Consider the following 27,231-nt stretch of genomic DNA (forward strand, 5'->3'; position numbering starts at 1 on the left):
GCAGTTCTCAGAGAAGGGAATGAATCGAAATTGGTAAAGTTTGATAATTATCATAACTGTCGGCGGTCTGCTTCAGCAGCGGCAGCTATCGCTCACTTCCCACTTCGACAAAAGAGGATCGCAGCGGGGAAAATGGTTCTCTGTTTTCCCTTTTTTTATTCTTTTGTTATAACCAAACCGTTTGTGATTTTACGCTCCTGACCCTAAAATTAGGACATTGCAACACGTGCTTATTAAAGAACACCAAAAACAAAAATATATTTTTCATTTGATTTCTATTTCACTGAAATAAGGTGCAAAATCTTTACCATAAACAAAAAATAAGGTACAAAATTCAAACCAAATAATTTCCGAAATCGAAATTACCCCATGAAATTGAAATAGCGATCGTACCAAAATAGCCTTTAGTTAAATAGTACCCGAGGTATAAGGCAAGGGTGTCTCCTTAATCCATACCTTTTTCTATTGATTATGGAAGTTCTTTCCAGATTGCTAAATGTTTACAGAGATTTGGGTATGTTTAGAGGTATCAAGATCGCAAGATCAGCCCCTGAGATCTCACATCTTCTTTTTGCGGATGATACTTTTATCTTCTGTAGAGCCACTGAGAATGACATACATTCAATTAAAGCTGTTTTGGATTTGTTTTCAGATCTATCAGGACAAGAGATAAATTTTGGACAGAGTGGCATGTTCTTTAGCAAAAATGTCCCAACGGTGGATAGAACCAAGTTTTGCTCTTTGCTTGGTATATCCAATAATCATCCCAATAATTTTTACCTTGGTACTAATCTCATTCCACATCGATCTAAAGTTTCAGAGTTAGCTGGTATTGTCAATAGATTAAAATCTAAATTATCTACCTGGAAAGCTAACCACCTTTCTTTTGCAGGCCAAAAGATCCTTATTCAATCTGTCTTATGCTCTATTCCTGCTTATCTTTATCCTCATTTATATTTCCTATCAAGATATGCAGAAATATTGACCCTTTCTGCCTTAACTTCTGGAATGGGAATGCTGATAATCCTAGGAAGAGCCACCTTATTTCATGGGATAAAATTTGCAAACCTACATCCTTGGGGGGGGGGGGGGGTTAGGAATAAGGAATGCTGAGGTTCATAATAAAGCTCTAATCCTGAAATTACGATGGAGACTTTTGACTCAACCTGATGACATTTGGGCTAAAATTCTGAAATCAAAATATTTTCCTAAATCCTCTATTTTTAATCCTGGTGTGATGAAAAAGAGAGGATCTTGGTCGTGGAATAGTATAGCCCAAATGCTTCCCTCTCTTAAGAGAATGGTTTTCCGACAAGTGGGTAACAGGTGTAACACCTTTTTTTGGAATGACCCTTGGATTAAATCTATTCCTGGTTTCAATTTGACTCATGCGAATCCAAATTTTGCAAGGGATGAGTTAGTTTGTGATGTTTTTTCACAAAATGGTTTCCTTATCCAATCCGTGTTAATTGATCTTCCTACCTGTTTTGCTTCCTATTGTGCTTTCTTACCTGTAAACAATAACGATGACAGATGGACTTGTTTCATATCCAAGTCAGGTAAATTCTCTATTCATTTAGCTGCTAAATTTATTCATTCTCTTTTAAATCCTTCTTTACAATCTAATCACACTTCTTGGTGGCATTTCTTTTGGAAACTTCCAATCCATTTCAAATTTAAAATGTTATTTTAGCGTGTCTTATATGCAGGGATCCCTATTAAAGCAACTATCTCAAAATGGACTACGATCGATCCCAGTGGTGTTTTTTGTGGATATAACATTGAATCCATATGGCATCTTTTCATTTCATGTGATTGGATTAAGCATATCTGGGTAGCAGGCCCGTTAGGATTGAGAACGGAATATCTTTCTTACCCATCTCTGATCCAGCTCCGTGATTCCTTCTTTTCGGACAAATGCCGTGATAAAGACATTTCAAAATGGTTTTTTTCAGTGTTTATCATTACATGCTATTTCATTTGGCATCATAGGAACAAGGTAATACATAATAATATTAAACCTAATCCAATGTGGATCATGAACAATATCTGGAAGTGGTTACAAGACCACAACATCTCCCCTTACAACCCTATTGATAGTGAACCTGCTAGTTCTTCTCAACTAGTCCTTTCTCCTTTATCTTGTCTTCAACGTTTGCCTGTTTTTAATTACCCAATTCTCGTGTGCGCAGGAACAAGAAGATCCAGTATAGACAGATCAGGATGGGTGTATTTCCTTTTGATGCATGGTCATATTAAATTCTTGTCTGCTGGTTTTCTGGGAACTAATAATTTTTAGGAAACAGAACTTTTTGCCTTAATCCAGGGTCAAGCATACTGTTTCCAAGAAGGTGTTTTGTTCAAGAATTTGGTGCAGGGACAAACATCTTGTTGATATGATAAAGAATCCGACAGCTGAGGTTAGGCCTTGGAGATTGCTCACCATGCTCCTTCAGGCTCAGAAGGATTCTGCTGGCGTTTCCATCACACCCACCTCGAATGACCATGTTTTGAACCTTCTTAATTTCTTGACGACTTATGTATCTATTCATATGAAACCTCTAAGACTTACGGACACTATTGTACAAACTCTAGTTTCTTTTTGTTAATATATCTTTTCTTTTCCCATAAAAAAAAAAAATAGCCTTTAGTTACTAGTAAGGTAAAGAGCAAATTACTCAGACCTCCCCTGACATTTCTGACAATTCAGGGAACCTCTCCTGTGTTTCTGACAACCCCTCAGACCTCCCCTACTATCAAACTTGACTTTACTTAATCCCAGTTTGTTAGTATTTTAACGGCTAAATTTAAAAAACGAAGCAAACCTGACAAATATACCTATTTTGCCTTTAGGAAGTTACCCTATTGCCCTTAATGTGTTTTTTAATTTTTAATATAAAGAGGTGGGACCCACCATTTCTTCTTCTTCGTTTCTTTCTGCTCCACCGCTGCAACCTCCAACCACCACCTGCAACCTCCAATCCCCAATTCCACTCTACCACCAAACTTAAAATCTTTTTGTTTAATAAAAATTCTCTGTAATTTTCTTTTTTTACAGTCTGAAGAAAACAAGAGATTCAACTCCAATAACGACAGGAACCACGACAGACGGTTCAAGGTCGCAGGTAGTTTCACAGTTAGGAACAGATTCAAGGTCAGGGGCGAGTGCTATGTTGGCTGATACTTCGATGTTAGCAGCGGCCAGATGGCCACCACCAAACCACAGTCGAGTTTAGGCCTATAGAGCCATAGAGGGGCTAGATTATCACAAAGTTGCAGGGTCAACAAGACTCAGGTTAGGGTTTTATGAGATGAGCACTATTGGCTGTAAAGGGTTTTAAAACAGAGCATACGATGGAGGTTTTTTAAACTGAAATTAACTCAATATTGCTGTGGTAATTGCATATGTATATTTATACGAAACACTTCTTTAAGAGAAAAAATAATTCACTAAACGATTGGGCTAAACGAATCAACGAGTCCATCTGAAGTTCTTGCATATGATCCCATGTCCTTCGTTTTCTCTTTCCACATTTTATAAGTGCCGACTGAGGGTAGAAATTGAAGAGATGTCTCATCAACAATAAAATAGAAATTCATTGTAAAACCAGAGGAAGATGATAAAAGTGTACAGCTACACGCAACAAGATTGACCAACTAACAAAATCTACGAGAGTATGAAATTAAACCAGAGGGGCTTGTTATGTAGGTCAGGAAGGAAACCTGTGGAAGTTTGACAATAGCGGAGGCGGTGACGATGCAATATCCGCGGAGCTTCAACATGAGAGGAAGCAAACAATCCTTGAAGAGGTCTGAGTCGGTCGAACGCGATCCATTGTAATCGATACCCAGGACGCCGCCACTGTCAATGATAGGGAGAACATGGTTGGGCGGTGGTTGTGGCGCAGTACTGGCGGTGGCAGTGGCAGTGGCAGGAGGAAGAAGAAGAAAGGGAAAGGTGTAAGGGCATTTTGGTCACAGCTGATATTTTACTAACACCGTTAATAAACTTGGGCCAAGTGAAACTAAGGGTGTCAAAATCAAACGCAAAACCGTTTATTGACATCGAATCGAACCGTTTAAACCGATTAATAAATAGTTCAATTATGGTTTTAAAATTGAGGCCGTTTAGTTAAACGGTTTGAACTGAACCGAATCGTTTAACACTCTTAAATGTACATAAATATACCAAAATCAACAAAAATCGTTTATTGAACTGAATCGTTTAAAACCAAAACCATGAAACCATTTAATAAATGATTTGATTATGGTTTCAAAATTGAGATCGTTTAACTAAACGGTTTGAACCGAACCGTTTTACTCCGTTAAGTGAAAACAAGTTTGAAAAGTAACGGAGGTCTAAGTAATTGTCAGAAACACAGCGGAGGTTCTATAAATTGTAAGAAAGGTCAGGGAAGGTTTGAGTAATTTGCTCTAAGGTAAAAGTGCAAGTTAGATGGCAATGGCAACTAGTGAGTGTGCCACTACCACCATGAACTGATAGGGAAAGCGTTTGAGTAGATAAAAGATGTGAAGGCAGAGAATGGAGCGAGAAAAAAAAATGTGTTCCCACATTTGATAGATTTGTCGACTAAAAGTTGATTTGGCGTCGTATTTCAGCAAGTTCACTGATCGATCTGAAACATTGGGTTTTTTTTTTTTTTTTTTTTGGTAAATAAAATTTATTAACGCTGGAACAAAGTTCCAACAGAGTCATAATACAAAAGCAGATTTAAACACTGGGGTGGGTTTGAAACCAAACAAAGTCATCTTGCACAGAGGCCCCAAAAGAAGCCAGGCAATCCGCCACTGAGTTGGCCTCTCGAAGGATGTGCTTGAAGTGAATATCCTCAAAATGCGTCGCGAGCTGTGAGCAGTCTGCAAGAATTGGAGCGACTTTCCAAGGCATAGCTTGAGATACATTATTGAGGATGTTGATCACCAGAAGATTGTCGCTCTCTATAATCAAATTCTGGATATTCAAGGAAATGGCCATCAAGATAGCTTTGCAAATAGCAAGAGCTTCAGCAACAAGGGCAAAATTCCAGCCAATACCAGTCGCAAAAAAAAAATAAAAGAGGCTTCCGAACCGCGACAAACACCACCAATACCGGCTCTGCCCGGATTACCTTTGCTTGCGCCATCTACGTTGAACTTAACATAGAGAGTGGGAGGGGGCATCCACTTGACAAGTCTCTGAGTCCGATGAACCTTGTTCTGTAGAAGTGGGATATGGTCTCTGACTCCATTTATGGCTCTCCTAATGATGATTTTAGGCCTGAAGAATTGATTCCTGAAGATAAGGTCCCAATAGCCCGTCCAGATGTGCCCAATGATGTTGCAGAAATACGCAAGCATAATGATGTTATCCCTGACATTATGATTCAAGTTCTTGATGAAGAAGAGAATAATGGCGATAAAGCTTTGATCGGTGAATTGATGATAGAGCCCTGTTTGCCGCCATAAATGTTGAATGATAGGGCAGTCTAAGAAAAGATGATTGGCTGATTGATTCTGAATCTGGCACAAGAAACAAATAGGAATTAGATTCATTCCCCTATTAATAAGAATATCTAATAAGGGGAGTTTTTGCTGGAGAATCTTCCATATAAGATGTTGGACTTTAGGAGCCGTAGAAAGGTGCCAAATCTTCAGCCAATCAGATGAAGAATGATGGTCAAAGCCCTTGATTGCAATACTATAAGCCGATGCCACTATAAAACAACCATTAGATGTAGCCGCCCATATGGCCTTGTCCTGGGATGGAAAAATGGGGATAGGGACAGATAAGATCTTGAATGCAATATTAGGGGGCCACCAATGGAATACCATGTCTCTAATCCATGAACTGTTGGATGGATCGATGAAATGAGCAACTGATGTTGGTGCATTTCTCGGCAAAGGAAATGGAGCTGTCGAGAGAGGAGAATTTGGGATCCAAAAATCCAGCCATGGATTAACATTAAGACCATTCCCGATTCTAAAGAAAATCCCTTTTTTTAGAAGTTCCCTAAAAGAGCATATTGACTTCCAACCCCAAGAAGCTGTGGAGGGGCAGTACGCATTGAGAAATGAAGATGAAGAGAAGTACTTTTCTTTCATTAGTTGACCCCAAAGAGATAGAGATGGATTGAGGAGTTCCCATCCTTTCTTGGCCAGAAGAGCTTGATTAATATGAACAGAGAGTTTGATGTTAAGACCTCCAAATCTCTTGGGAAGACAAATTGAATTCCAAGATACAGTTGGAACCATTTTGGAATTTTCATTAGACCAGAAAAAGTCCCTGCTAATAGAATCAAGTGGTTTGTGAACTGCTGATGGAATTTTGAAACATGACATTGTGTATAAAGGCATCGCAGAGAGAGTAGATTCTCTACTAGGCGGATAAAGGAATTGTGATTTCCAAAGTTGAAGCTTGTTAGAAACTTTGTTGATCAGACTAGAACAATGACTTCTAGAGATCTTCCCACTGGTAAATGGAATGCCAAGATAGATATCAAGAGAAGAGGTGGGGGTAATCTGGAAGAAATCTTTCAATTGCCTCTTGACTGATGAAGAGACATTGGGGCTGAATTGGGCTCTAGTCTTGTTGATGTTAATGGCCTAACCCGAGTAATTGCAATAGGTTCGCAGGACATCCTAAAGAGCACGAGCTTCGGACATTGTAGCTTCACCAAAAAGAATCAAATCATATGCGAAAGCCATATGGGTGATGCATTCTCCACACCTGCAGAGTTGAAGACCCCTGATATGATTATTCTTCTTCGCTAGACCCAAATGAGTAGAGAGAACCTCGGCACAAAGCACGAAAATATAGGAGGAAAGGGGTTCTCCTTGTCTAAGGCCTCTAGATGGCTTGAAAAAAGGAAGGAGTGAGCCATTAAGTAACACACTCAATTGTGTTTTTTCAACACAGAACATAACACGCTGCACCCAAGAGTGGTCAAAGCCATAGCTTAAGAGAGCTTCCCGCAAGAAAGACTACTCAACTCGATCATATGCTTTGTTCATGTCATTCTTGGTAGAGAAATAATCTTTCTTGCTCTTTCTTCTTTTTCTTGATCTTATGGAGAAGTTCATGGCAAATAAGGACGTTGTCCTGAAAATGTCTTCCTTTAATAAACCCGTTCTGATTGAAAGATATAATTCTATCCAGAATTGGCCGAAGTCTTCTCACCAAGATACGAGAAATGATTTTGTATACAAAGTTGCACAGACTTATTGGCCTATACTCAGAGATCGATGAGGGGTGGTCCACTTTAGGAATGAGAGAAATGTAGGTTTGATTCATCTGTAGACTGAAAGCTCTAGTTAGGAAATTTTTTTTAACACAAGCTGTGACATCCCTACCAATGATGGCCCAAGATTTGTGGAAGAACATCCCTGAGTACCCATCTGGACCTGGAGACTTGTTGGAAGGCATAGACATAACCGTCGAGAAGATTTCTTCATCAGTGACAAGACTATTAAGATTGAAATTATCAATCTCAGTAACTCTGCCCTTTATATGATTGAAATAGCTGTCCTCCAGTTGTGGGTTTTGAGTAGTATAGAGATCTTTGTAAAACTCCGAAATAGCTCTTATAATGTCAACTTCCTCTGTTAAGGTGAGCCCGTTGGTGTTAATAAACTTGGTCTTGTTCCTTGCCCTCCTTTTCAAAGTGGTAGGGTGGAAGAATCTGGAGTTATGATCACCAAATTTATACTAGTTTGCCCTTGATTTTTGTTGCCACAAGACCTCTTGTTGGTGCGCAAGCTTTTTAACCAAGGCAATCTGCAACTTCTCTTGAATGTACCAATGATCATTTCTAAGTTGATGAGGAACCTGATAAAGGGAGTTGAGATCAGCCTTAGAATCATCCAGCTTTGAAAAAAAATTCCCAATATGAAATTTATTCCAATCTTTGAGGGTTTGTTGGAAGGAATTTAGCTTGGAGCACATAGTGTAGGTGGGAGAGCCTTTGGGCTGAGAGGAGCTCCAAGAATTAGAAACAACATCAATAAAACCCCGCTTCGAGATCCAGAATGCCTCGAATCTGAAAGGATGAAAAGTTCTCGGCCTTTGACAATCAGTCTGAAGTATGATTGCCTTATGGTCAGATGTTGCCATGAGTTCATAAGTGACGGTTACATTTGGAAACAAATTGAACCATTCTGCATTGGCTAGATACCTATCGAGCTTAGCATCAATTCGCCTCTCGCCGAATTGGTTGTTGGTCCAAGTGAAGTGGTTGCTTGATCCATTCAAATCAGACACACAAGCAAAATTAATGAAGTTGTTGAAAGTAACCAGTTGGGAGTCTGTGATTTATCTACCTCCCCTCTTATCATCTTTTGACAAATAGGAATTCTAATCCCCAACTAAGAGCCAAGGAAGGTGAATGAATGAGGAGAGAGTCAAAAGAGATTCAAATTGGACCTTTCTGATACTTTCCAAGCAGCTAAAGTAGACAAAATCATATTCCATTTCTGATTCAAGTCTGGAATATACAATTCAACATGCATACACCAATCAGATTGCCAAAGTAAAGAAATCTAAACTGAATCAGACCACATCAACAGCATACCCCCAGATCTATTAGTAGCTGGAGAACAAAGAGAATTAGAGAAAGAAAAGGAACGACAAAAGCTAAGGTGAAAAGGACTTGATTTTTTGGTTTCTGATAGGAAGCAAAAGGTTGGCCTGTGCTTAAACACAAGATGTCAAATTTCTTTCTTGGTCGAGGGTCGGCCAATTCCCCCACAGCTAAGCGCTAAAGCTTTCATATCTAACCCGGTGATTGTTTGCGGCTAGCCACCAGCGCTTCAAAATCAACCATCACTGAGAACATCAAACGTGTCTCTAGAACCGACATGCTCACTTTGTTCAAAACCCATCTGACAACTGAAAACTGAATATTGAGCCTTGCATTATGGAGAACAATTTCTGAGACCTCAATAGGGGCAACCTGCAATTCAAGTAAATCCGGCTTTGAAGTGAATTCGGCAGCCAAGCATTCGACGAAGACCTTGTGGCATGAAGAGTCGTCAAAAGTGAAGGGGGTAATGATGCCGAAAGGTTGGGGTTCCATGGTGGAGAAAAAGGCTTCGTACGACTTATCCACAAGCACAAACACACAAAGGATTGATACAAGGGAGGAGGAAGGATCAGCAGTTCTTCCACTGCTACCAACCTTAACAAAGAGCAATTCCACAACCATTCAAACCATGTAGACCTTACAAGGAAAGCAGGCAGGAAGAATAATATGCGTAATGAACAAATAGAGATGATGATAACCGCATGCAAAGAGACTACCAGAGGGAAAAAACTAGCCACAATAAACAGGCGCAATATACAATAATTTCAGAAGTAGATTCCTCGTGAAGCTCACAGATAATAAATGAAGATCAAAATGCAAAACATGTCAAGTTCATAAAGTGTCAAGAGAATTTGAAAAGACTCACTGATCAATTAATCCCTGATGGAAGATCTTCTTTAGAAATAACTCAAAGGACTGATTGGGGTTGCCTCGTAACCTCCAAGAATAAGACTATACCAGTGCGGCAGCCCAAGCATGCTCTGGCGAGAATTGATGCGAACCATTAAGAATCAGATGAGGTAGTACCAATAATAATACTTCCAAGCACCTATTGGATGAAGAAGAAGAAGGGGGAGAACAAGAGAAGGAGAGATCACTCTTCTCCAGGTTACGATGCAAATACTGGCATTTTGCCTCAAAATCCTATGGATTCCGACTAAGCAGCGACGAAGTGCCCTCCTTGGTAACTCCGCTTTACTACCTAGGTCTTCACACCTCTAGACCTTGGAAATCCACATGGCCGCTCTGACACATTGGGTGCTACTGAAGATTGGCTGGAGAAAAGATTAAACAATTTTTTGGTAAAGAATATAACAAATATGACATCTACACAAAATTGGAAGGATCGAATTTTCCGTCAACAGTGTTGAATGAATTCTCATTTATCGAGGCGGGTTTAGATGCACACGGGGGGTATCAGGAGGGTATTTTGAGGAACATACTAAAACCCTATGGGGATTTGTGAACCCTAGTATGGTGGCAGAATGTTTAGTGGGTGGTAGAAGAAATGTTTCCGAACTAAAAATATAGAAAGAGAAAATACTCAAAAAATAACATCTAAAAAATATGAGGTACCTCAAACATAATCTTTGAAACATGAGACACCTTGGACAAAGTTTCTATAAAGTTGGATATAGTAGATGTCATTTAAGCAAAAATATAATGGAAAATTCTGTTGTAACCAAGGTTCAATATGAAAAGATTGTAATTTACTTTTTTGCCCACTATCTAATTTCTAAATTATTTTTTAATGCAATATTTAATGTAGGGGAAAAATGAGGTTTTAAAAATGTTGAAAGTCATTTAATGTAGTTCCTATGTGAAATAATTGATTTATCCTTATTGAAAAAATTGCATTAAATACTTTTATGTATAAATAAAAAGTAAAAAAAAATAATATTATAACTTGTTAATTCTCCATTTTTTTTGGGTATGAAGAAGGACTATTTATTTATGCGTGTCTAGCACAAGGTATTTGAATTACAAATGTCCGACAACCAAGGGGTGGAAAGCGACCATGTTGTCTCACATGCACAAGACAAGGCCTTCCTTGTCAGGGGAGTTAGCCACGTTGTTAGTCTCCCTGGAAATATAGAAGAAGGAACAGGGCCTAAAGAAAGTGGATAGGTGCTTGATGTCCTCCACAATATCCAGGATCGCCAAGGGTGGGGGGTAGATTTTTTAGATAACATAGCAATAAGCTCCATGCAATCAGATTCCACTATCAGGTCATCAATGGCTTTAGAGATAGCGTACAACGGTCTTGACCTAAGGGCAAGGACTTCTCCTCATAGAGCCGAGGTGAAGGAGGAGGGTGAAGATACTACCAAGAAGGTTCGACCTTCTAAGTTGTGAATAATAAAACCCAATCATCCCTTATCACCCGTAAAGGAGACATCTGAATTAAGCATAAAATAACCAAGACTTGGAGGATTCGAAGGCTAAGGAGTCTTGTTGTGTGCATCATCCCTCTTGCCAATCATAAGGAAATCACTGAATTCAGAAAATTTATGTTCAGCCAGCTTAATTACCTCATATGGAGAGCCAAATTCCTCTTGAAAAATGACCACATTTCTAGCCTTTCAAAGGGCCCAACAAATGGAAGAAGCAAAACCCGAAAGGACGCTCCCCAACCTGCTTGCTAGATGAGGTGCTTTTATGCCAATGTTGGATGAATTTTGAGATTTCTGGGTCTGAGCTAGGAGGTATATAAGAGAGACGGCTCCCGAACCATACCACTCTAGTAAATGGGCAATCTAGAAGAAAATGGCTCACTGTTTCCTTTCAACATCCACATCTCGAGCACGCCGGATCGATTGGAACTTTCCTTCTACACAAACCGTCGCCTGTACCTAAGCCTTCGGCAGATGCACGCCAAAGAAAACTCTGGATCTTGGGCATGGTGTGACAACCCCAAATCTGCTTCCACACTTCTGTGGGAATAGGCACATGAGAAGTAGAGGATGATGAGGATGTAGTTGATCTTTCCTTGATCTCTTGGTGTTTACACAAGAAATGATACGCAGTCTTGGCAGAATAGATACCATCTTTTGCATCAATCCACCTTCTAGTATCAGGATGATCAAACAAACTAAGTTGGATTTTCAAGATTTCCTTAACATCTTCTTGATGGAAAGTCGAGCTCAACAAATCCATTTTCCATGTTCTATTGCTGCACACATGCTCCAAAACCAAACAATCCAAATCTACTCCCCAGTGTACCCCTAAGCTTTGGAAAACCTTGTGGTCTCTAAAAATCCACCCTAAATTCTAACTCTTCTGCTGAAAAATTCTACTTAATGGCATTGGTAATAGAGAAAATTTAAAAAAGATTTTTCCAATCACTGATTCTTGTGTCCTGTGTGGGAAGAGCATTGAAACCTTATGGCACCTCTTTTTGTCCTGTGACATTGCAAAACATATTTGGTTGTCAGGTCCGGCCACTGGGTTTTCATACTGAATCTCTCCGTGCTGATTCCCTATGCCAGCTATTCTCATCACTTTTGGACCAGCAACCATGGCCTACTTTCCAACCAAAGCAATTCATGTCTTTTTTTGCTATCACTACTTATTTCATCTGGTTCGAATGGAACCACTGCTGGTCCACCAATAGTAAATCCAATCCTTTGAAAATTATGCATAACATTTGTACATGGACCAATGAGCTCCACCTCATCCCTCAACCACTTGAGGAACCACATGAGGAACCTAGTCCTAGGCCTCCACCCTCCTGTTTAAGTAAAATGGATCTACCCCAACTTATTCCTCCTAACTCTATCACAATTATATGTGATGACAGCTTCTTGGAAACAACCAAAGAAGCAAGATGGACAACATTACTATTTCAGGATGGTTATTTTATTGGGGCTTATTCTAACCATGGTTGTATAGGAACTTCACAAGAGGCCGAGGCTCAAGGGGTGTTACTCGGGCTGTAGTAAGCAAAGCCATCTCCAAGCACAACTATAAACATCTGGACTGATTGCAGTGATATCATCAACTGGCTCACTAACACAACAAAGGAATGGCCATGAGAATTATTCTCGGTTTTGTGGGATATTAAGGTCTTTTTTGAAGCAGGCATCCACTTTTTGTATTTCCAAAAAAGATAGATCTGATGTTTTTTTGGCTCATAATTTAGCTATTAAAGCCCGTTGTACCAAGACAAATGATTGTATTTATGATTTTAACATAATCTAAGTAAAATAGTTTCTGATAAAAAAAATAATAAAATCAAGTCTGCCACCATTTTGATGTCAAGAGTATAATATTATCTTTTCTATTCACAAAAAAGTTATCCTTCTCTTTTTCTTTTTTTTTCCTTTTTTTATTGGTAACTATATCCTTTTCCCTATGTGTGCTTCATTTTGTTACTCTTAGGTTGGTTAAATTAGGAAAATTACCCCTCGAAAGGCTGAAAGCCTGAAATGGCAATATTTCATTAGATTTGCATTATTTTGATATAATTTTACGGGAGAGGCATAGGTATGGAACCTTTATCCCCTGAGGTTCGCTAACTGATATGGTTGTGCGGCTCCTTTCATGGGGGGGTTGAAATGACCATTCTACCTCTTGACCGAACACACTGCCCGAGTGGGGTCCACCCCCCTTTAATTAGAGGCACTAGGAAACCGTAACAGGCAGGGGAACCACAGGTGATAAAAATTCCATAGGTATGCTAGTGGTATACTCTATGCTAGCATTGTCTCTCCCCTTTAGATGGATACAATGATACTTAGGAATAGGATGCTACCGTAGGGTATACCGCTAGCATACCCAATATTTTCCCAATTACTGCTTTGTATCCCCGTCTCAACTTTCAACTCTCTCAGTTGTCTGCTTGGTATGCAACTCACGGGGAATGGCAGGTAACAGCTTTGCAGCTCCGGCGATTCTCAGGAAAGTAATAAGGGCAGTTATAGACATTCGTCCCCTCCATAGTCATAAGCTTTCCCATTATGGATTAATACGTCGCTCTGTTCCTCTCGTAACAACACCTTGGAATTCTTCTGGTATGTATTCTCCGATGCTTTTTGCAAAAGAAAGAAAGAAAAATTGTAATTCCATGTTGACTTCGAAATAGTTGCAGGCATATGTAGTCTGCCCAATGCTAAGAAGTGGGAGGACACTGATGCTTTGGTTCAAGGAGTAGGGGATAAGGATGCAATAGAGGCTGTGAAGCATACTCTTGAAATGGTATTTGCATATCTCAGTGGTAAATATTCCATTCTGGCGTTTCGCTTTTGAACAAAATCTGTTCTCTTTTAATTTTAAATGGTGTTTCTTTTGTCCATATGAAGCCTGAACCTGAACAACAATGAGTAGCCTCCCCCACCCCCCAAAAAAAAAAAAAAAAAAACCCTAAGGAAGTAGTTTGTGGCTCAGTCCCTGGCTCATAAATCACATCCATTTAAAGGGAAGCATTCTTTGAATGGTTGCTTTAATCCATACTTTTGAAGAATGAAGCAGCAGTTATTAGTTGGCAATTCTGATGTTAAAGTCCCTTACAGAAATCAGTGTATGTTGTGGAATGATGGAAACGTTTATTTAAATATTGTGATGGATGAATGCATTCTCACTGATTTAAATTGATGCCATTGGGGCTGACCCTGAATTTTTCTACTCATTTTATGCTACTTTTTGAGATGATTCTTAATCTGGGCTTCTCAATTCACAAGGCAAGACGGGCATCATCCAGAAGAGAAGTTCTCCACACAAATTTTCTTACACCGCCCATTCTAAAGGAGTCAATGCTTGCATTGGAGAAATTGGCTGATGTTAAAGCAGTAGCTCAGGGAGGATATCCACAGGTTGAAAAAATAACTGCTGGTTCATTTTATCCAAAGCTTTAAATGTGCATTCTTACTTTTATGTTATGTAATATCATTGTTAATTACTTTTGGTGATAGAGCATTCATTCATTTATTTGCCATTGGTGTTTCCTAGGCTGAACGTTGTCGGCTTTCGGTTGGACACTTTGAAGTAATGACCACCGATCCTGATATTGTTGCTGCATTAAGGTCTGCAATGCCATATTTTTGAACTTTGCTTTGGTTCAGTTAGCTCTTGTCTCCAATGGCTTAATGGTTGTCCCTTCCAGTATCACAGGAAATTTTGGGTTTCAACCTTGTTCTCATGGTGACTTCCTTGGCGCAATTCTTGGTACAGGGATTGCAAGGGAGAAGCTTGGAGATATTCTCTTGCAGGTTAATTTCTGAAATTCTAGATGGTGTGTGTGAATGTTTAGTCAGATTATGAATTTTTCTGATATTATAAAATTAGTATGAGAAAAAGTATTGTTTGAAAATCAATCTAGGTGGTGTGTGTGAATGTGGCCTCATTCATTTTCCCCTCAAAAGATATTAGGTGTACTCTGCTCAACCTGGCTATATCATGGCAAGGTTCTCACAATTTTCCTGCCTAAGCTTCTTGGAATATGATTACTATCACAAGCAGAGCCTAAATTATAGATTTTCTAATTACTATTGTGCATATTATTAAAATCTGTGAGGGAAAATCAGGATCCCTGCTGCACATGCAATAAAGGCAGGCAATTAGGCAAATCCGTCCTCATTCTCTTGGAACACTGAAAATGTTGGCCGGTCCAAGAATGCATTATATCTGATGACATGGTTTTTCTTTGGCATATCTAATTAGATTCAATGTCTCAGTTGTCTTTATCCGGCATGCACAGCATTTTCTAATATAAAAGTCCATGATACTCTAGTTGTAACCTTTAGAATTATCCTTGATGAAGAGTTTTTGGTTGATCCTTTATTCATGTTTTCCAGGGCGAGAAGGGGGCTCAGGTTCTTATAGTTCCAGAACTTGTTGAGTTTCTTGTTTTGTCATTGGACAAGGTAGAGTTTTTTTTTTCCCATTCTATTATTAGCATAAATGCTTTACATTTCTATGGCAAATAATGCTGAAGAATTATTGTTAATATTATTTAGTGGATTTTTAAAACTAAAAAAAATAAAAGGCGTACCTAGTGCACGAGGCTACCACCACTGCAGGGTTTGGAGAGGGTCATAATGTACGCAGCCTTACCCCTGCTTCGTGGAGAGGCTGTTTCCAAACTCTAACCTGCGACCTCTTGGTCAAAATGGAACAACCTTACCGCTGTGCCAAGGTCTGCCCTCTAGGATTGTTAAAACTAAAAGAACTTTTATTTTGTGAATTGAATTTGACCCAATTAGTATACATTCTTAGTGTGTTTGTCTATCAATTGTGATTTTGTATTACATGAAATGGAGACACTACCAGCTGTTTATTTTATATAGTACAAGATATGTTTCTGATGTACTTGTCTCATTCATGGAACTGTGTAATATGGCAAGAATGCACTTACCTGATATATTGGGGGGGGGGAATTATTTAGGTGGCACATACTTACTAATTGAAAAAAGCAAGATATTGATTGCACACAAGAAGTATTGGTATGTTGGTTTGCATGTAATGAGTATGCCATTATTAAATTTTAAGAATTGAAGTATCCTCACATAAGTAGCACAGAAGTGATCTATGAATCTGATGTCGCCAGTTATTATCATCATCTACCATAAAGTTGGAAAATTTATATTTGAAGAATTCTTAAGGTTATGAAACTTCAAATGATGTAATCTTGAGGTTAATGAATGAGGTGAATTCTTTGTGGAAGTTTATTTCTGAAAACTGCTAGGCTCATAGTTAAGTAGAATATAATAAAGGGTGTACCCAGTGCATGAGGCTCCTGCCACTGCGAGGTCTAGGAAGGGTCATAATGCACGTAGCCTTACCCCCTGCTTTTGCAGAGAGGCTGTTTCCAGACTCGAACCCGTGACCTCTTGGTCACAATGGAGCAACCTTACTGTTGCACCAAGGCCCGCCCTCTTATATTAAGTTGAATATAAGATATCCATGAAATCCTCATTTGTAATATATGTTCTTTGTGTAGGTTGGCAATGTCCCAGTCTCTTGTTCAAAGATACCCTTGCTTGCTTTAGAATATGAGCCACCAAGGTCTGAATTCATTATTTAGCTAACTCCTCTGGTTATTTATATTGTTGATTTAGTTTTTCATCTCTTATAAATTTTTACCCTGTTCTGCTTAAAACTGCTCATTGTTGCTAACCTTTGTAGGACTAAATCATTTAAAGCCATTGAAGCATCTTTGAGAGTTGATGCACTAGCTAGTGCTGGGTTTAAGATTTCACGTTCAAAACTAGTTGATCTGATCAGGTATTACCCTTTCCACTGGGATGACATTCTTTTTCCCTTTGATTGGATCACTGTTTAATTTTTCCCTCCCATCACCCCACCAAAAAAAAAAAAAAAAAAGAAGATAAAAGAAAAGGAATAAGGTTGGATTTTAGTTGCTGTCACTTGCATTCTGCTTTTGTATGGTGATGATTTATAACACTAATATAGTTCAAACCTTATCCTGGACTCAGATTCCGATGTAATGTCTTGGATTTTGAACCTGTTGGCCTCTTTCCTCTTAATCTCTTTGGAAATTTATCTCCCATCCCGGTTTAGATTTTTTCCTTGTCCTTCCCAAGGCAATGGCTCCATTTTCACAGGGTCCTGCATAAAACGAAAACTTGTGATACCTTCAGGTAAGGAGATCATTGGAGATATAAAATCCACTATACTTTGTGGTTTCCACAGATATTTGGAGTCATGCCCTTCATCTTATGTTTCTAGCTTGGGTTTTCCCTCACTACATTATTGGGAACCTTTGTCATTTAATAGCCTTTCCTCCTTTGTTTAGTGTGGCAGATTTTCCTCGAATACGCTTTCTTTGCTACCTTATGGGCCATATCACAGGAAAGAAGCAAGAATGTGTTCTAATAAGGAATCAAAAGGCATCTTGTTGGCGATATCTTTGAAACTTAAAATTCATGATGTGGTCTTATCATTGCTTCCCATGAGGAAATGCAAAATAATTTCTGAAATTCTACCAGGAGAACAACAGAATCATACACATGCCCATACAAGCAAGAATCTGGTTCTGAAACTGCTACTTCATGAACCTTTTTTCTTGGATGTCCTTTTAGTTCTTTGGGCTTTACTCTACATTGGTGCGTCTCTTTAGGAAGTCTGCAGGATGAGTGAATAACATTTCCATTGGTTCTGCAATACCATAACCAGAATATTGAGTTTATTAATGGGGATTCTAATCACTTAATTGATTAGGGTTTAAAAAACCCAAAAAAATTCAGAATCGCAGGTAAGGAACAAAAACCAGATTTAAGAGAAAATTCAAAAGCTCTGTCAAAACAGTTTAGAAATGTCTGATAGACAGGCCTACAAAGTTTGAAGGAATTCTGATGGTTAGATTCCAAGTTATTGAGGAATCCTACTGGAAGTTGGAACTAGGATTCTTGATTAGGAACCCAGAACAGTAGATTCGATGGTGGGGCTTAATGTTCTAATTTAGAACTCAGTCAAGGTATTAAGTAGGTAACTAAGGTAAGAACTGAAATCAGAAACCAAAACAAGAGTCTGAAGAAGCAGACTTCAAGTAGGAATTCTGAAATCGATATGGGTGTTGACTGATTAGATCAGAAGTTGAAACTTAAGAGCAACAAAGAAATCCAAGGCAAGTATTCCAGGGAATATATGAAAACAGATCAACAATCAAATTCTAGTTCAAGAACTAACCGGAGATTGATATATTCTAGTGGAATAGCAAAACTGCAGGCTGTAGAAATTAAAAAAACTGACATGAATTCGATTGAGAAGATAGGGAAAGATAGAGGAGAGATACCCAGTCAGACATCCACCTGGTGGCAAGCTTGGAATCCTACCAGAGGTTACCTGGAATCCACCATTGCTTCACTACTGAATCTCACAGCTGTATAGGGTCTGAAATCCACAGAACCAGCAGCAGAAAGCTTTTCTAATTCATAAAAAATTATGGAAAGGGCTTAGCCCTTTACACTTATTTATAATTGTGTGTAAAGCTGACTCAGACTAAACAAAGGAAAGGCTAGAGCCAATCCTGGACAGGACAGGAGATAAAGAAAGCAAAACAGACTGGAAACCCTCCACTCGATAGCTGTATTTGGAGGTTTCCTACTGCAGCTAGAAATCTGACGCTGCATCATTTATATTTTGCCATCTCAGTGGTGGTACCCAGTCTTTGAATAATCTATGATGTTTGGAGACATGAGACTCTGGTATGTAAACCGACACGGCAAGCCCCAAAATCCAGAAATGGCGACACATCTTTTTGAATTTAGTTGATCTCTTATGCCTGATATGTAGTTGAGTATTCCTCTAAGTTGCTTCTCAAAAATGAAAGGCAAACTCCCATAAGGACTAACTGAAGGGCAACCTCACATAGGAATTGTTTAATGCTTAGATTATGGAAGAGTGCTTTCTATTCTCTTGCCTCTTTGTATGGTAAGATTATATTATGTAGGTGAAAAGGTAAGCAGATAATAAGTCAAACTAAGGGCAAAGCTTACAAGTATATGTATTTGGGTGTCTCTTAATTCTTGTTTGGAAAGCAAGTCTGAGGAAAGAACTAACAAGAAATTTAGGATAGCAAGGAAACATCCAAGAATGGCCACATTTGATGTAGATCACAAGTTCATATGTACCCGCAGGAACAAGCCCAAAACCAGCCCTGCAAGGTTTTGGATTCAACTGCTGTGAGAGGTAGCCTGGTCTGATTATGTGGCAAGTTTTTGTTGGTTTGATGGAGCATCACCTAAGGCAGCCCCAGCCCACAGAGAAGCATGAAGAACAAGACAAAACAGACTTCCCCCCCCCCCCCCAAAAAAAAGAAGAAGTTACTGTTCACATGAACAGTACCCGAACTACTGTTCACGTGAACTGTATTATGGGTCCATATGCCTTGAATGGAGAAAGAAGTCCAAGCAAATAATTGAGATTCTGAGAGACCCACTGAAGATAGCAAGACAAAACAGATTTATTGCTGCCTAATAGTTTCTAATTTATTTAGTTTCTATTTTAGTGTCATTTCTTTTGTTTTAGAAGGCTGATATATAAAGCCTTAGTAGTTTCTAATTCTAGTTAGTTTCTATATTCAATAAGTTTTCATTGTCACTAGTTGCCTGGTTTAGTAGTTTTTATTTCCTACTTTCTATTTTAGGAAGTGTCTATTTTCTGCCTTCTATTTTGTTAGCTTGCCTAAGCTATCAATCGGCCCCCTATTGTAAGGAAGGATGAGAATTGGATAATAGAATTTGTGGCTAAGCTGGCCATCGCTTATGGGAGAAATTCCATGTTTCAATAGCTGGGATGGCGGTGGGTGAGACACCCAGGCTGAGAGAGCCATTCCCCTACCCCCTTCTCTTCTTTATCATCTTCTCCTTTCTTCTTATCCTTTATGTTCTCTATTCATATGTAATAGAAAACAACAATAAAAAAAAAAAAAAGAGTTTTAGTTATTTAATTTGTTCCTTATCGTGTTGATCCTGGCTTCAATCGATCTCCTATTGGTTTCCCTAGTTCGAGGTCGACTTTTGCATTAACATTGAGCTAGAGTACATCAGTGACCAAATGTATGTCTAGCTGTATGCACACAAGTCAGACACTTGTATGGACACAAGAGAAATCTGCAAGGGGAAGGGTTCGACAAATTATAAAGGAGTAATTATCGGATCAAAATTGTCTATTTTTTCTTGTTTGTCAGATACAAGTGCATACTTTGTGATGCTATATTTTACCTTCGATAGTGGCTACAATAAGAGCACCATATCAGTTACTGCCTGACAAGGGTTAAGGTGTTGCACCACGAGGGTATACTTGTCATATCCTTGCTTATTAGGTCCTATGAATGGGTGGGTACCATTAAGTAGTGTAGAAAACCTAGGACCTGTAACCAGTAACTTGAGAGAAGAGAAAAAAGAGAGAATGAGAGAATAATAACTTGTTTTCATTGATAGGAAAGCGCCTCTATTATAGAGGGGAAATTTCAAATAGAAAGGGGAACTCCTAATCAGATTAGGAATTCCTAATCATGATAGGATTCCAAGTTACTATAGGAAAAGAACTAGAACTAACAACTCAAACTGAAACTAAGACTAACAACTCATAGTAGAATTAGGACTTGACATAATTAGAAACTAGGACTCCAACTAAGACTAGGAAAATAGAAGATACACATATCAACCAAATCACTGTTCACGTGAGGCCCTCTATTTATAATAGAGGGGAAATTACAAATAGAAAGGGGAACTCCTAATCAGATTAGGAATTCCTAATCATGATAGGATTCCAAGTTACAATAGGAAAAGAACTAGAACTAACAACTCAAACTGAAACTAAGACTAACAACTCACAGTAGAATTAGGACTTGACATAATTAGAAACTAGGACTCCAACTAGGACTAGGAAAATAGAAGATACACATATCAACCAAATCACTGTTCATGTGAACAGTGTCACATGAACAGTACTTTAACACTCCCCCTCAAGCTGGATTATACAAATAAGTAAGGAAAGAAGATCCAGCTTGAACTAAAGAAAAAAGAACTCCTAATAATGCTAGCACTCCCCCTCAAGTTGGCGCATACAAGGTAATAATGCCCAACTTGAACAAAATGAAAAAAACTAAGTTATAGTAGAATCCAGCTTGACATATGAATGCAGCTCCCAAATAAACCTTCAAGAACTTGGAAAAATAGATTTTCAAAACTTGGACAGACATGATCAGCAAACCGGGACTGGAATGTCTTCCAAAAAAAGGCAGCTTTCAACGATCTTCAATAGCTATCCAGTGATGAATCTCAGATTGTCATAGTGACTTAGAATCTTGAAGTGAAATAACTAGAGTAGCAAGTAGCGAAAACAAACTGAATCAGGCAACGGAAAAAAACTGTATCAACCCAATCGAAAGTCCTCAAATAGGCAACAACCAAATATCTTCAATATTTCAATACTTCAATCTCCCCCTTACGGCAGACTCAACCCAATAACAAAGTAGATACCCATTGGCAATGGTGAAAACTCTGATCGTCTATGCTTTGCACCAAGTGTTCCTGCAAGTTTTGCTTCTACAATGTCTGCAGGTGTACTGTACATAATCCCCCCCTCACGTGTAGTACACGTGGACATAACAGAGATAATGTAAAAGATAGGGCAAAAACATAATATTCCAAAATTTTCTAAAAATGCTATGGGTAATTAAAAAGGAAGGAATGGCAAAATTGTAATTTACCAAAAGTTTCCAAAGGTGTTATGGGTAAATGCCAAAGGTATGTTTTGGGATATGAAGGGAATTAGAATTATTGAAAGGGAACGGTGTTGGAAAAAAAAAGGATGGCATGACTGTAATTTGGTGGAAATCCACTTTTAAATACAATCCAAGCCTAAGGGCAAACTGGTAATAAATCAGAATTTTCAAGGGTCAATTGGGTAGTCAAATAGGGGAATGTATTAAAAGGTAATGGCAGTTCCGTAAATAACCAGAATTTTGCATGGGCCTTTTTGGTAAACAAAAAGCAATGGGATGCAATAAGTAAAATAATGGCTATGGAGAGTGGCAATCTTGTAAATAACCCGAATTGTCAAGGGGCTCTTGGGTAGATAATTTAGATGAAATCTACTTGCAAATACCACCCAAGGCAAAAGGGTAATGTTGGAATGAGCAGTAAAATAAGGACAAAGGTAGATAAGAAAAGATGATAAGGGCATAAAAGGGAACTTAAAGAATAAAATAAAACACTAGGAATAAAGTAGAGTAACCAAAAAGGAAACCAACTCATAAAAGGAAGCCCACTTTGAGATATTGGATGTCTTCCTCACGCAACCAGCCAAAAACAATATAACGCTGTCTTCAACAGTTCAACCTCACGATGGGAGAAAGAACCAACCACAAGAGGAAAACGAGCCACAGAGGAAAACGAGAACCAGCAGCCAACTGATTCTTCGATTAGAAACAGCAGCAGCTCATGGAGAAAATTAATGTAATTTGCAAAAACTCAGATCAGAAAGTAGGGAAAGGAGGAGGCGGAACAAAAGCTGCAACTTCAACCTGCAACTCCAATCTGGCGGTAGGGGAACAGCAGCGATAAATATTTGACTCCGTGGAAGAACAGCTTCAATCGAACCAGCAGCAAAAAAATACCAGCAAAGAATCGATACCACCAGAAATCAATGGCCAACATCAGAGAACAAGAGCCCATCCAACAACTAAGCCAAGCAACACTCAGCAAGACGATAAGCAAAGAGAAACTGAGCAAAAATAGGGCAGGTCCTGAACTCCAGCCCCTCGATCACCGTCAAAAAAGGGATTGCACCTTCAACGAAAGCAGGTTCTTCAAAAGCATCTACAGCCCGGAACCAGGTTCTTCATTAATCGATCAACAAATCAGTATTTAATCTGAAACTCATCTGAAGAGCAGAAATCAGATTCGAAATCTGATGTAGAAGTTTCAGAATCGAATAAATGAATTGAGTACATGAAACCCTAGTTCTTTTTTTTCTATGAACTAGGGTTTTCTTCTTCAAACCAGAAATTAAAATAGACTCTCAAAACAGCAATCTTGGAGAGAATCAGTCACTGGTTGCGTAGCTCTGATACCATGTAGAAAACCTAGGACCTGTAACCAGTAACTTGAGAGAAGAGAAAAAAGAGAGAATGAGAGAATAATAACTTGTTTTCATTGATAGGAAAGCCCCTCTATTTATAATAGAGGGGAAATTATAAATAGAAAGGGGAACTCCTAATCAGATTAGGAATTCCTAATCATGATAGGATTCCAAGTTACAATAGGAAAAGAACTAGAACTAACAACTCAAACTGAAACTAAGACTAACAACTCACAGTAGAATTAGGACTTGACATAATTAGAAACTAGGACTCCAACTAGGACTAGGAAAATAGAAGATACACATATCAACCAAATCACTGTTCACGTGAACAGTGTCACATGAACAGTACTTCAACACTCCCCCTCAAGCTGGATTATACAAATAAGTAAAGAAAGAAGATCCAGCTTGAACTAAAGAAAAAAGAACTCCTAATAATGCTAACAAGTAGTAAGGGCAATGTTGTAAATACTAATATCTTTATTATAAATAAACACATACTCCTACCGATTGGTGGTTAATGCCATTCTCTCCAATCAGTGGCACTCTCTTTTGCTACCTCTTAACCTTTCTTTTTCTTCTCTCTTTGTTTGTGCACCATTATTGTTGGTTGTTTTAGATCTGAAACTGTTACATGGTATCAAAGCCATAAATAATCAACAACTTTGATCTATCTTCTTGTTTTGAGAGTCACATAAGGGTTTCCTCTCTTTTACCTATGCTGTTTTGCTTGTGTATGAAACCCTAGTTGGTTAAACATGCAAAACTAGGGTTTCTTATGTTGATTAAGATTGATGCACCCATTTGCTGCCTTGCGCATGAAGAATTACAAAGTTTTATAGCTTGCAGTTGGATGTTCTTCTTCTCTTTTGGCTGCAATGTTGGATTGGGTGTATCTTCCTATCCAACCAGTGGTTGTGTGAGAGATTTTATTGTTTATGATGCAAGCCTCCAGATGGGCTGCTGGACTTGGATCAGGAGAGATAGAAATAAGCTCCAATAAACTTGAACTCGGATTCAAGAATTTTTAGAACTGCGCAAGCTTGGGAAATTGGACGGAACTCTCGAGGTAACTCATAATGAGTTGATTCCAAAGCCAACTGAACGAAGACTCGTAGGGTTTCAACTTTGATGAAGAAAGTACTCTCCGATTCTGACTATAGATTGGTGAAAATTAGATGAGAACACAGACCTTCTGCACATCCAAATTCTGGAATTGAAATTCCGCAACTATGTTTTTGTCTTTTTTGGGTGATGTGATAGATATAGGACTCAAAATCAACTCTTCAAGGCTGGTGTGAAACACTACTAGGTTTCAATGAAGAGCTCTTCTAAGTTCAAAGGAAGGTGTCTTAGTACTTTCATTAATCAAAATGATCAAAATTCACTACCCATTACATGATAATTGGCCACTATTTATAGGCCTTACAAACCCTTGAATCGCTCAAAATAATCTCAACCATCCCCTATAATCCTAGGGTTGAGATTGTACATGGAGAAAATAAAAAGGAAAACTTAATTAACTAGAATTAATTTTCTTTTTGAAGTGCTTCACTATTGGTTGGTTTTGACATAGAAACTATCTCCACTGTCTTGATGTTTGTACCAATTTATTGAAGCTTGTTCCAATGTATAGATACTTATTCCTATACTAAGAAGCTGAAAAGTAACTTCTCACATATCAAACCCTAAAATATCTTACGATATCTCAACCGTCGATTCCAATTGAGCTTCTATGGCTGAAATTAAACTCTTACATTGCATAATAAAGACTAATAAGCAACCCATTGCGTCGAGATCCGCCCTCTTGACCTGTTTACTAAACCTTTGTTTAAAAATGTGTCTTCAAGAGTGTTTCAAACCATAGTTGTCACGGCGGTTAGGCGACCCAAGGCAATGGAGAGGGTCAAAATTCAAGGCGACACCAACTAGGTGAACAAGGCGTCCAAGGTGCCCGCCTAGGCGACCAAGGCGTCTGCCAAGGCACTGCCTAGGCGACGCCTTGACAACTATGTTTCAAACTGAAGCACAAATGTACTTCAGCTTGAGGAGGAGTATTAAGAGTTAAGGTATTGTACCGCAAGGGTATCCTTGTCATACCCTTGCTTATTAGGTCATATAAGTGGGTACATTAAGTAGTAAGGCCAATGTTCTCATTACTGCATATCTTAATTATAAATAAACATATACTACTGTTGGTTGGAGGTTAACACCATTCTCTCCATTCAGTAGCACTCTCCTTTTCTACCTTCCATGGTTTAAAAAATCGGTATTGGTATCGGCCATATTGGATACCGTTACATGCCTGATTCCATATCCGTGCAACGTTCCAATTCAGGGGTAAATCTGTCAAAAATAAATGAAAAGTGAGGGTAAAACCGTCAGATTCCGGCCAATCACTATCGGTATCGGCTGAGACCAATACTAGTACCGATACCGATATTTTAAATCATGCTACCTTCTATTCTTTCTTTTGCTTCTCTCTGGTTCTCTTCTTCTCTCTTTGTGTATGCATCATTACTGTTGGTCGTTTTAGATCTGAAACTGTTACACTGCCCATCTATATCTTAGTTGTAAATTTTGTTTCATTTTGGTCAAAGCTGATTCAGTGAGATTTTTTTTATTTGTGCTTCGGTTATTTCAGTCCATTTCGGTCGTTCAATCTGTTTCAGTTGTTTGGGTGCTGATTAGGTCAGGGAATATGTCTCATGATATTGTCCGCTCTGGGCGCTTAATGTCACCCTCACGGTTTTAAAAGACTTCATGAGGGAGTGAGGACTCCAATCGTTAAAAGAACCACGGTCTTCCCTTCACTCACTGATGTGGGACTATCTTAGTCGCCCCTGGGCTAGCTTTTGCTTTTTTTGGCTACAACAGGTGCTTTTGGCCATAACACATACCAGACGTGGATTTGGAATATTTTGCATTAATATTCGATTTAAATGGTTGACTTCTTTAATCTGAATTTTTTTTTTTTTATTAAAACTGAGATTTAAGGCACATTTATAGACTCATGTTTTGTCCCAATCAGTGAGATCAAGAGCTGAGGTGTCTTTGACCAAACTTGAAGCTTTGATTGAGTGATGCACCTGTGACCATTGATCGTTAAAGAAAGTAACTGAGAGTGACCTAAAGTGAAGAGGAAAATTAGTTGATTCATTAGTTTAGAAAGTATAGTAATAGAATTTGATCTTTTAGATGTGATGTATTCAAGTACCAAAGCATCTCATTTTTTGGGACCAAACTGAAAAAGGCACTAGAAAGAATTTTACTACTAGGTCTATACAGTTGTTGTGGACAAGTATGGTTACCGATTTGTAGTGTACCAAATACTTATTTAAAATCTAAAGAGACACCATTTATAGATATTTGGAGTTTGACATTTTTCTGGGAAAAAAAGTGTCCATTGGTTGGAAGGCACCTTATGTTTGTCAGTTTGTGTGATATTACTCTGGACACATTCTCAAGATATAAACATAGGTAGTTCTATATATGTAAACTTTCAGTTTTTATAGGGGCAATACAGTAGTTAACCTGTTACATAAACTAAAAGAGAATTTTATCCTACCAACTGAACCAAATTTTCATAATGATGCTGTTAACTATTTCTTTCAGTACTGGAGATGTCCGCATCAACTGGAATACTGTGACAAAAAATGGAACTACACTCAAAACTGGAGATATTGTTTCAGTTAGTGGTAAAGGAAGGCTGAAGGTAAGATATGAAATCCAGTCATATATTTCCTTTCTGATCACATCAATGCTAAATGGTATATTAATTGCACTGCCCCTGTACCTAAATACCTCCTGAAGAAAGCTAGAACCAGCCTTATTCCACTGGTGAAACCTCCCTCAAATTCAAACTCTCTTTCATGCAGATTGGGGAAATCAACACAACGAAGAAGGGAAAGTTTGCAGTTGAGCTTATTCAATATTTATAAGCTTCAATGCAGCACAAATTCTCAGTCGTTCATCATGGTTAATTGGAAGCACTGAAATAGAAGTTCAAGTGAGAGCTCGGTACCCTATTATTGTGCCAAAAGTGGTTAAGGTTATTTCTGAACCCAATTGTTAAAAAGATGTGGTCTTGTGTACATCAGAAAGA

General features: G+C 38.5%; 1 protein-coding gene across 4 annotated transcripts; it reads left to right on the forward strand.

Moving 5' to 3' along the window:
• Window positions 1-13,382: 13,382 nt before the first annotated feature.
• On the forward strand, window positions 13,383-27,165 carry LOC122639321 (putative RNA-binding protein YlmH). Of its 4 annotated transcripts, XM_043832143.1 has the most exons (11): window positions 13,387-13,591; window positions 13,663-13,775; window positions 14,258-14,389; window positions 14,526-14,599; window positions 14,680-14,785; window positions 15,371-15,439; window positions 16,516-16,580; window positions 16,701-16,799; window positions 26,742-26,841; window positions 27,005-27,092; window positions 27,124-27,165. In XM_043832143.1, exons 1-10 carry the CDS (start codon window positions 13,441-13,443, stop codon window positions 27,065-27,067), a joined length of 972 nt encoding a protein of 323 aa, XP_043688078.1. In that variant the 5' UTR covers window positions 13,387-13,440; the 3' UTR covers window positions 27,068-27,092; window positions 27,124-27,165. The 4 variants fall into 4 exon arrangements, with proteins under 4 accessions (XP_043688079.1, XP_043688078.1, XP_043688077.1 ...); XM_043832144.1 differs by having other exon boundaries at window positions 13,383-13,591; window positions 26,745-26,841; window positions 27,005-27,160; XM_043832142.1 differs by having other exon boundaries at window positions 27,005-27,160.
• The last annotated feature ends 66 nt before the right edge of the window (window positions 27,166-27,231 follow it).

This window comes from Telopea speciosissima, chromosome 9 (assembly GCF_018873765.1).
Source record: "Telopea speciosissima isolate NSW1024214 ecotype Mountain lineage chromosome 9, Tspe_v1, whole genome shotgun sequence".
Taxonomy (NCBI): domain Eukaryota; kingdom Viridiplantae; phylum Streptophyta; class Magnoliopsida; order Proteales; family Proteaceae; genus Telopea; species Telopea speciosissima.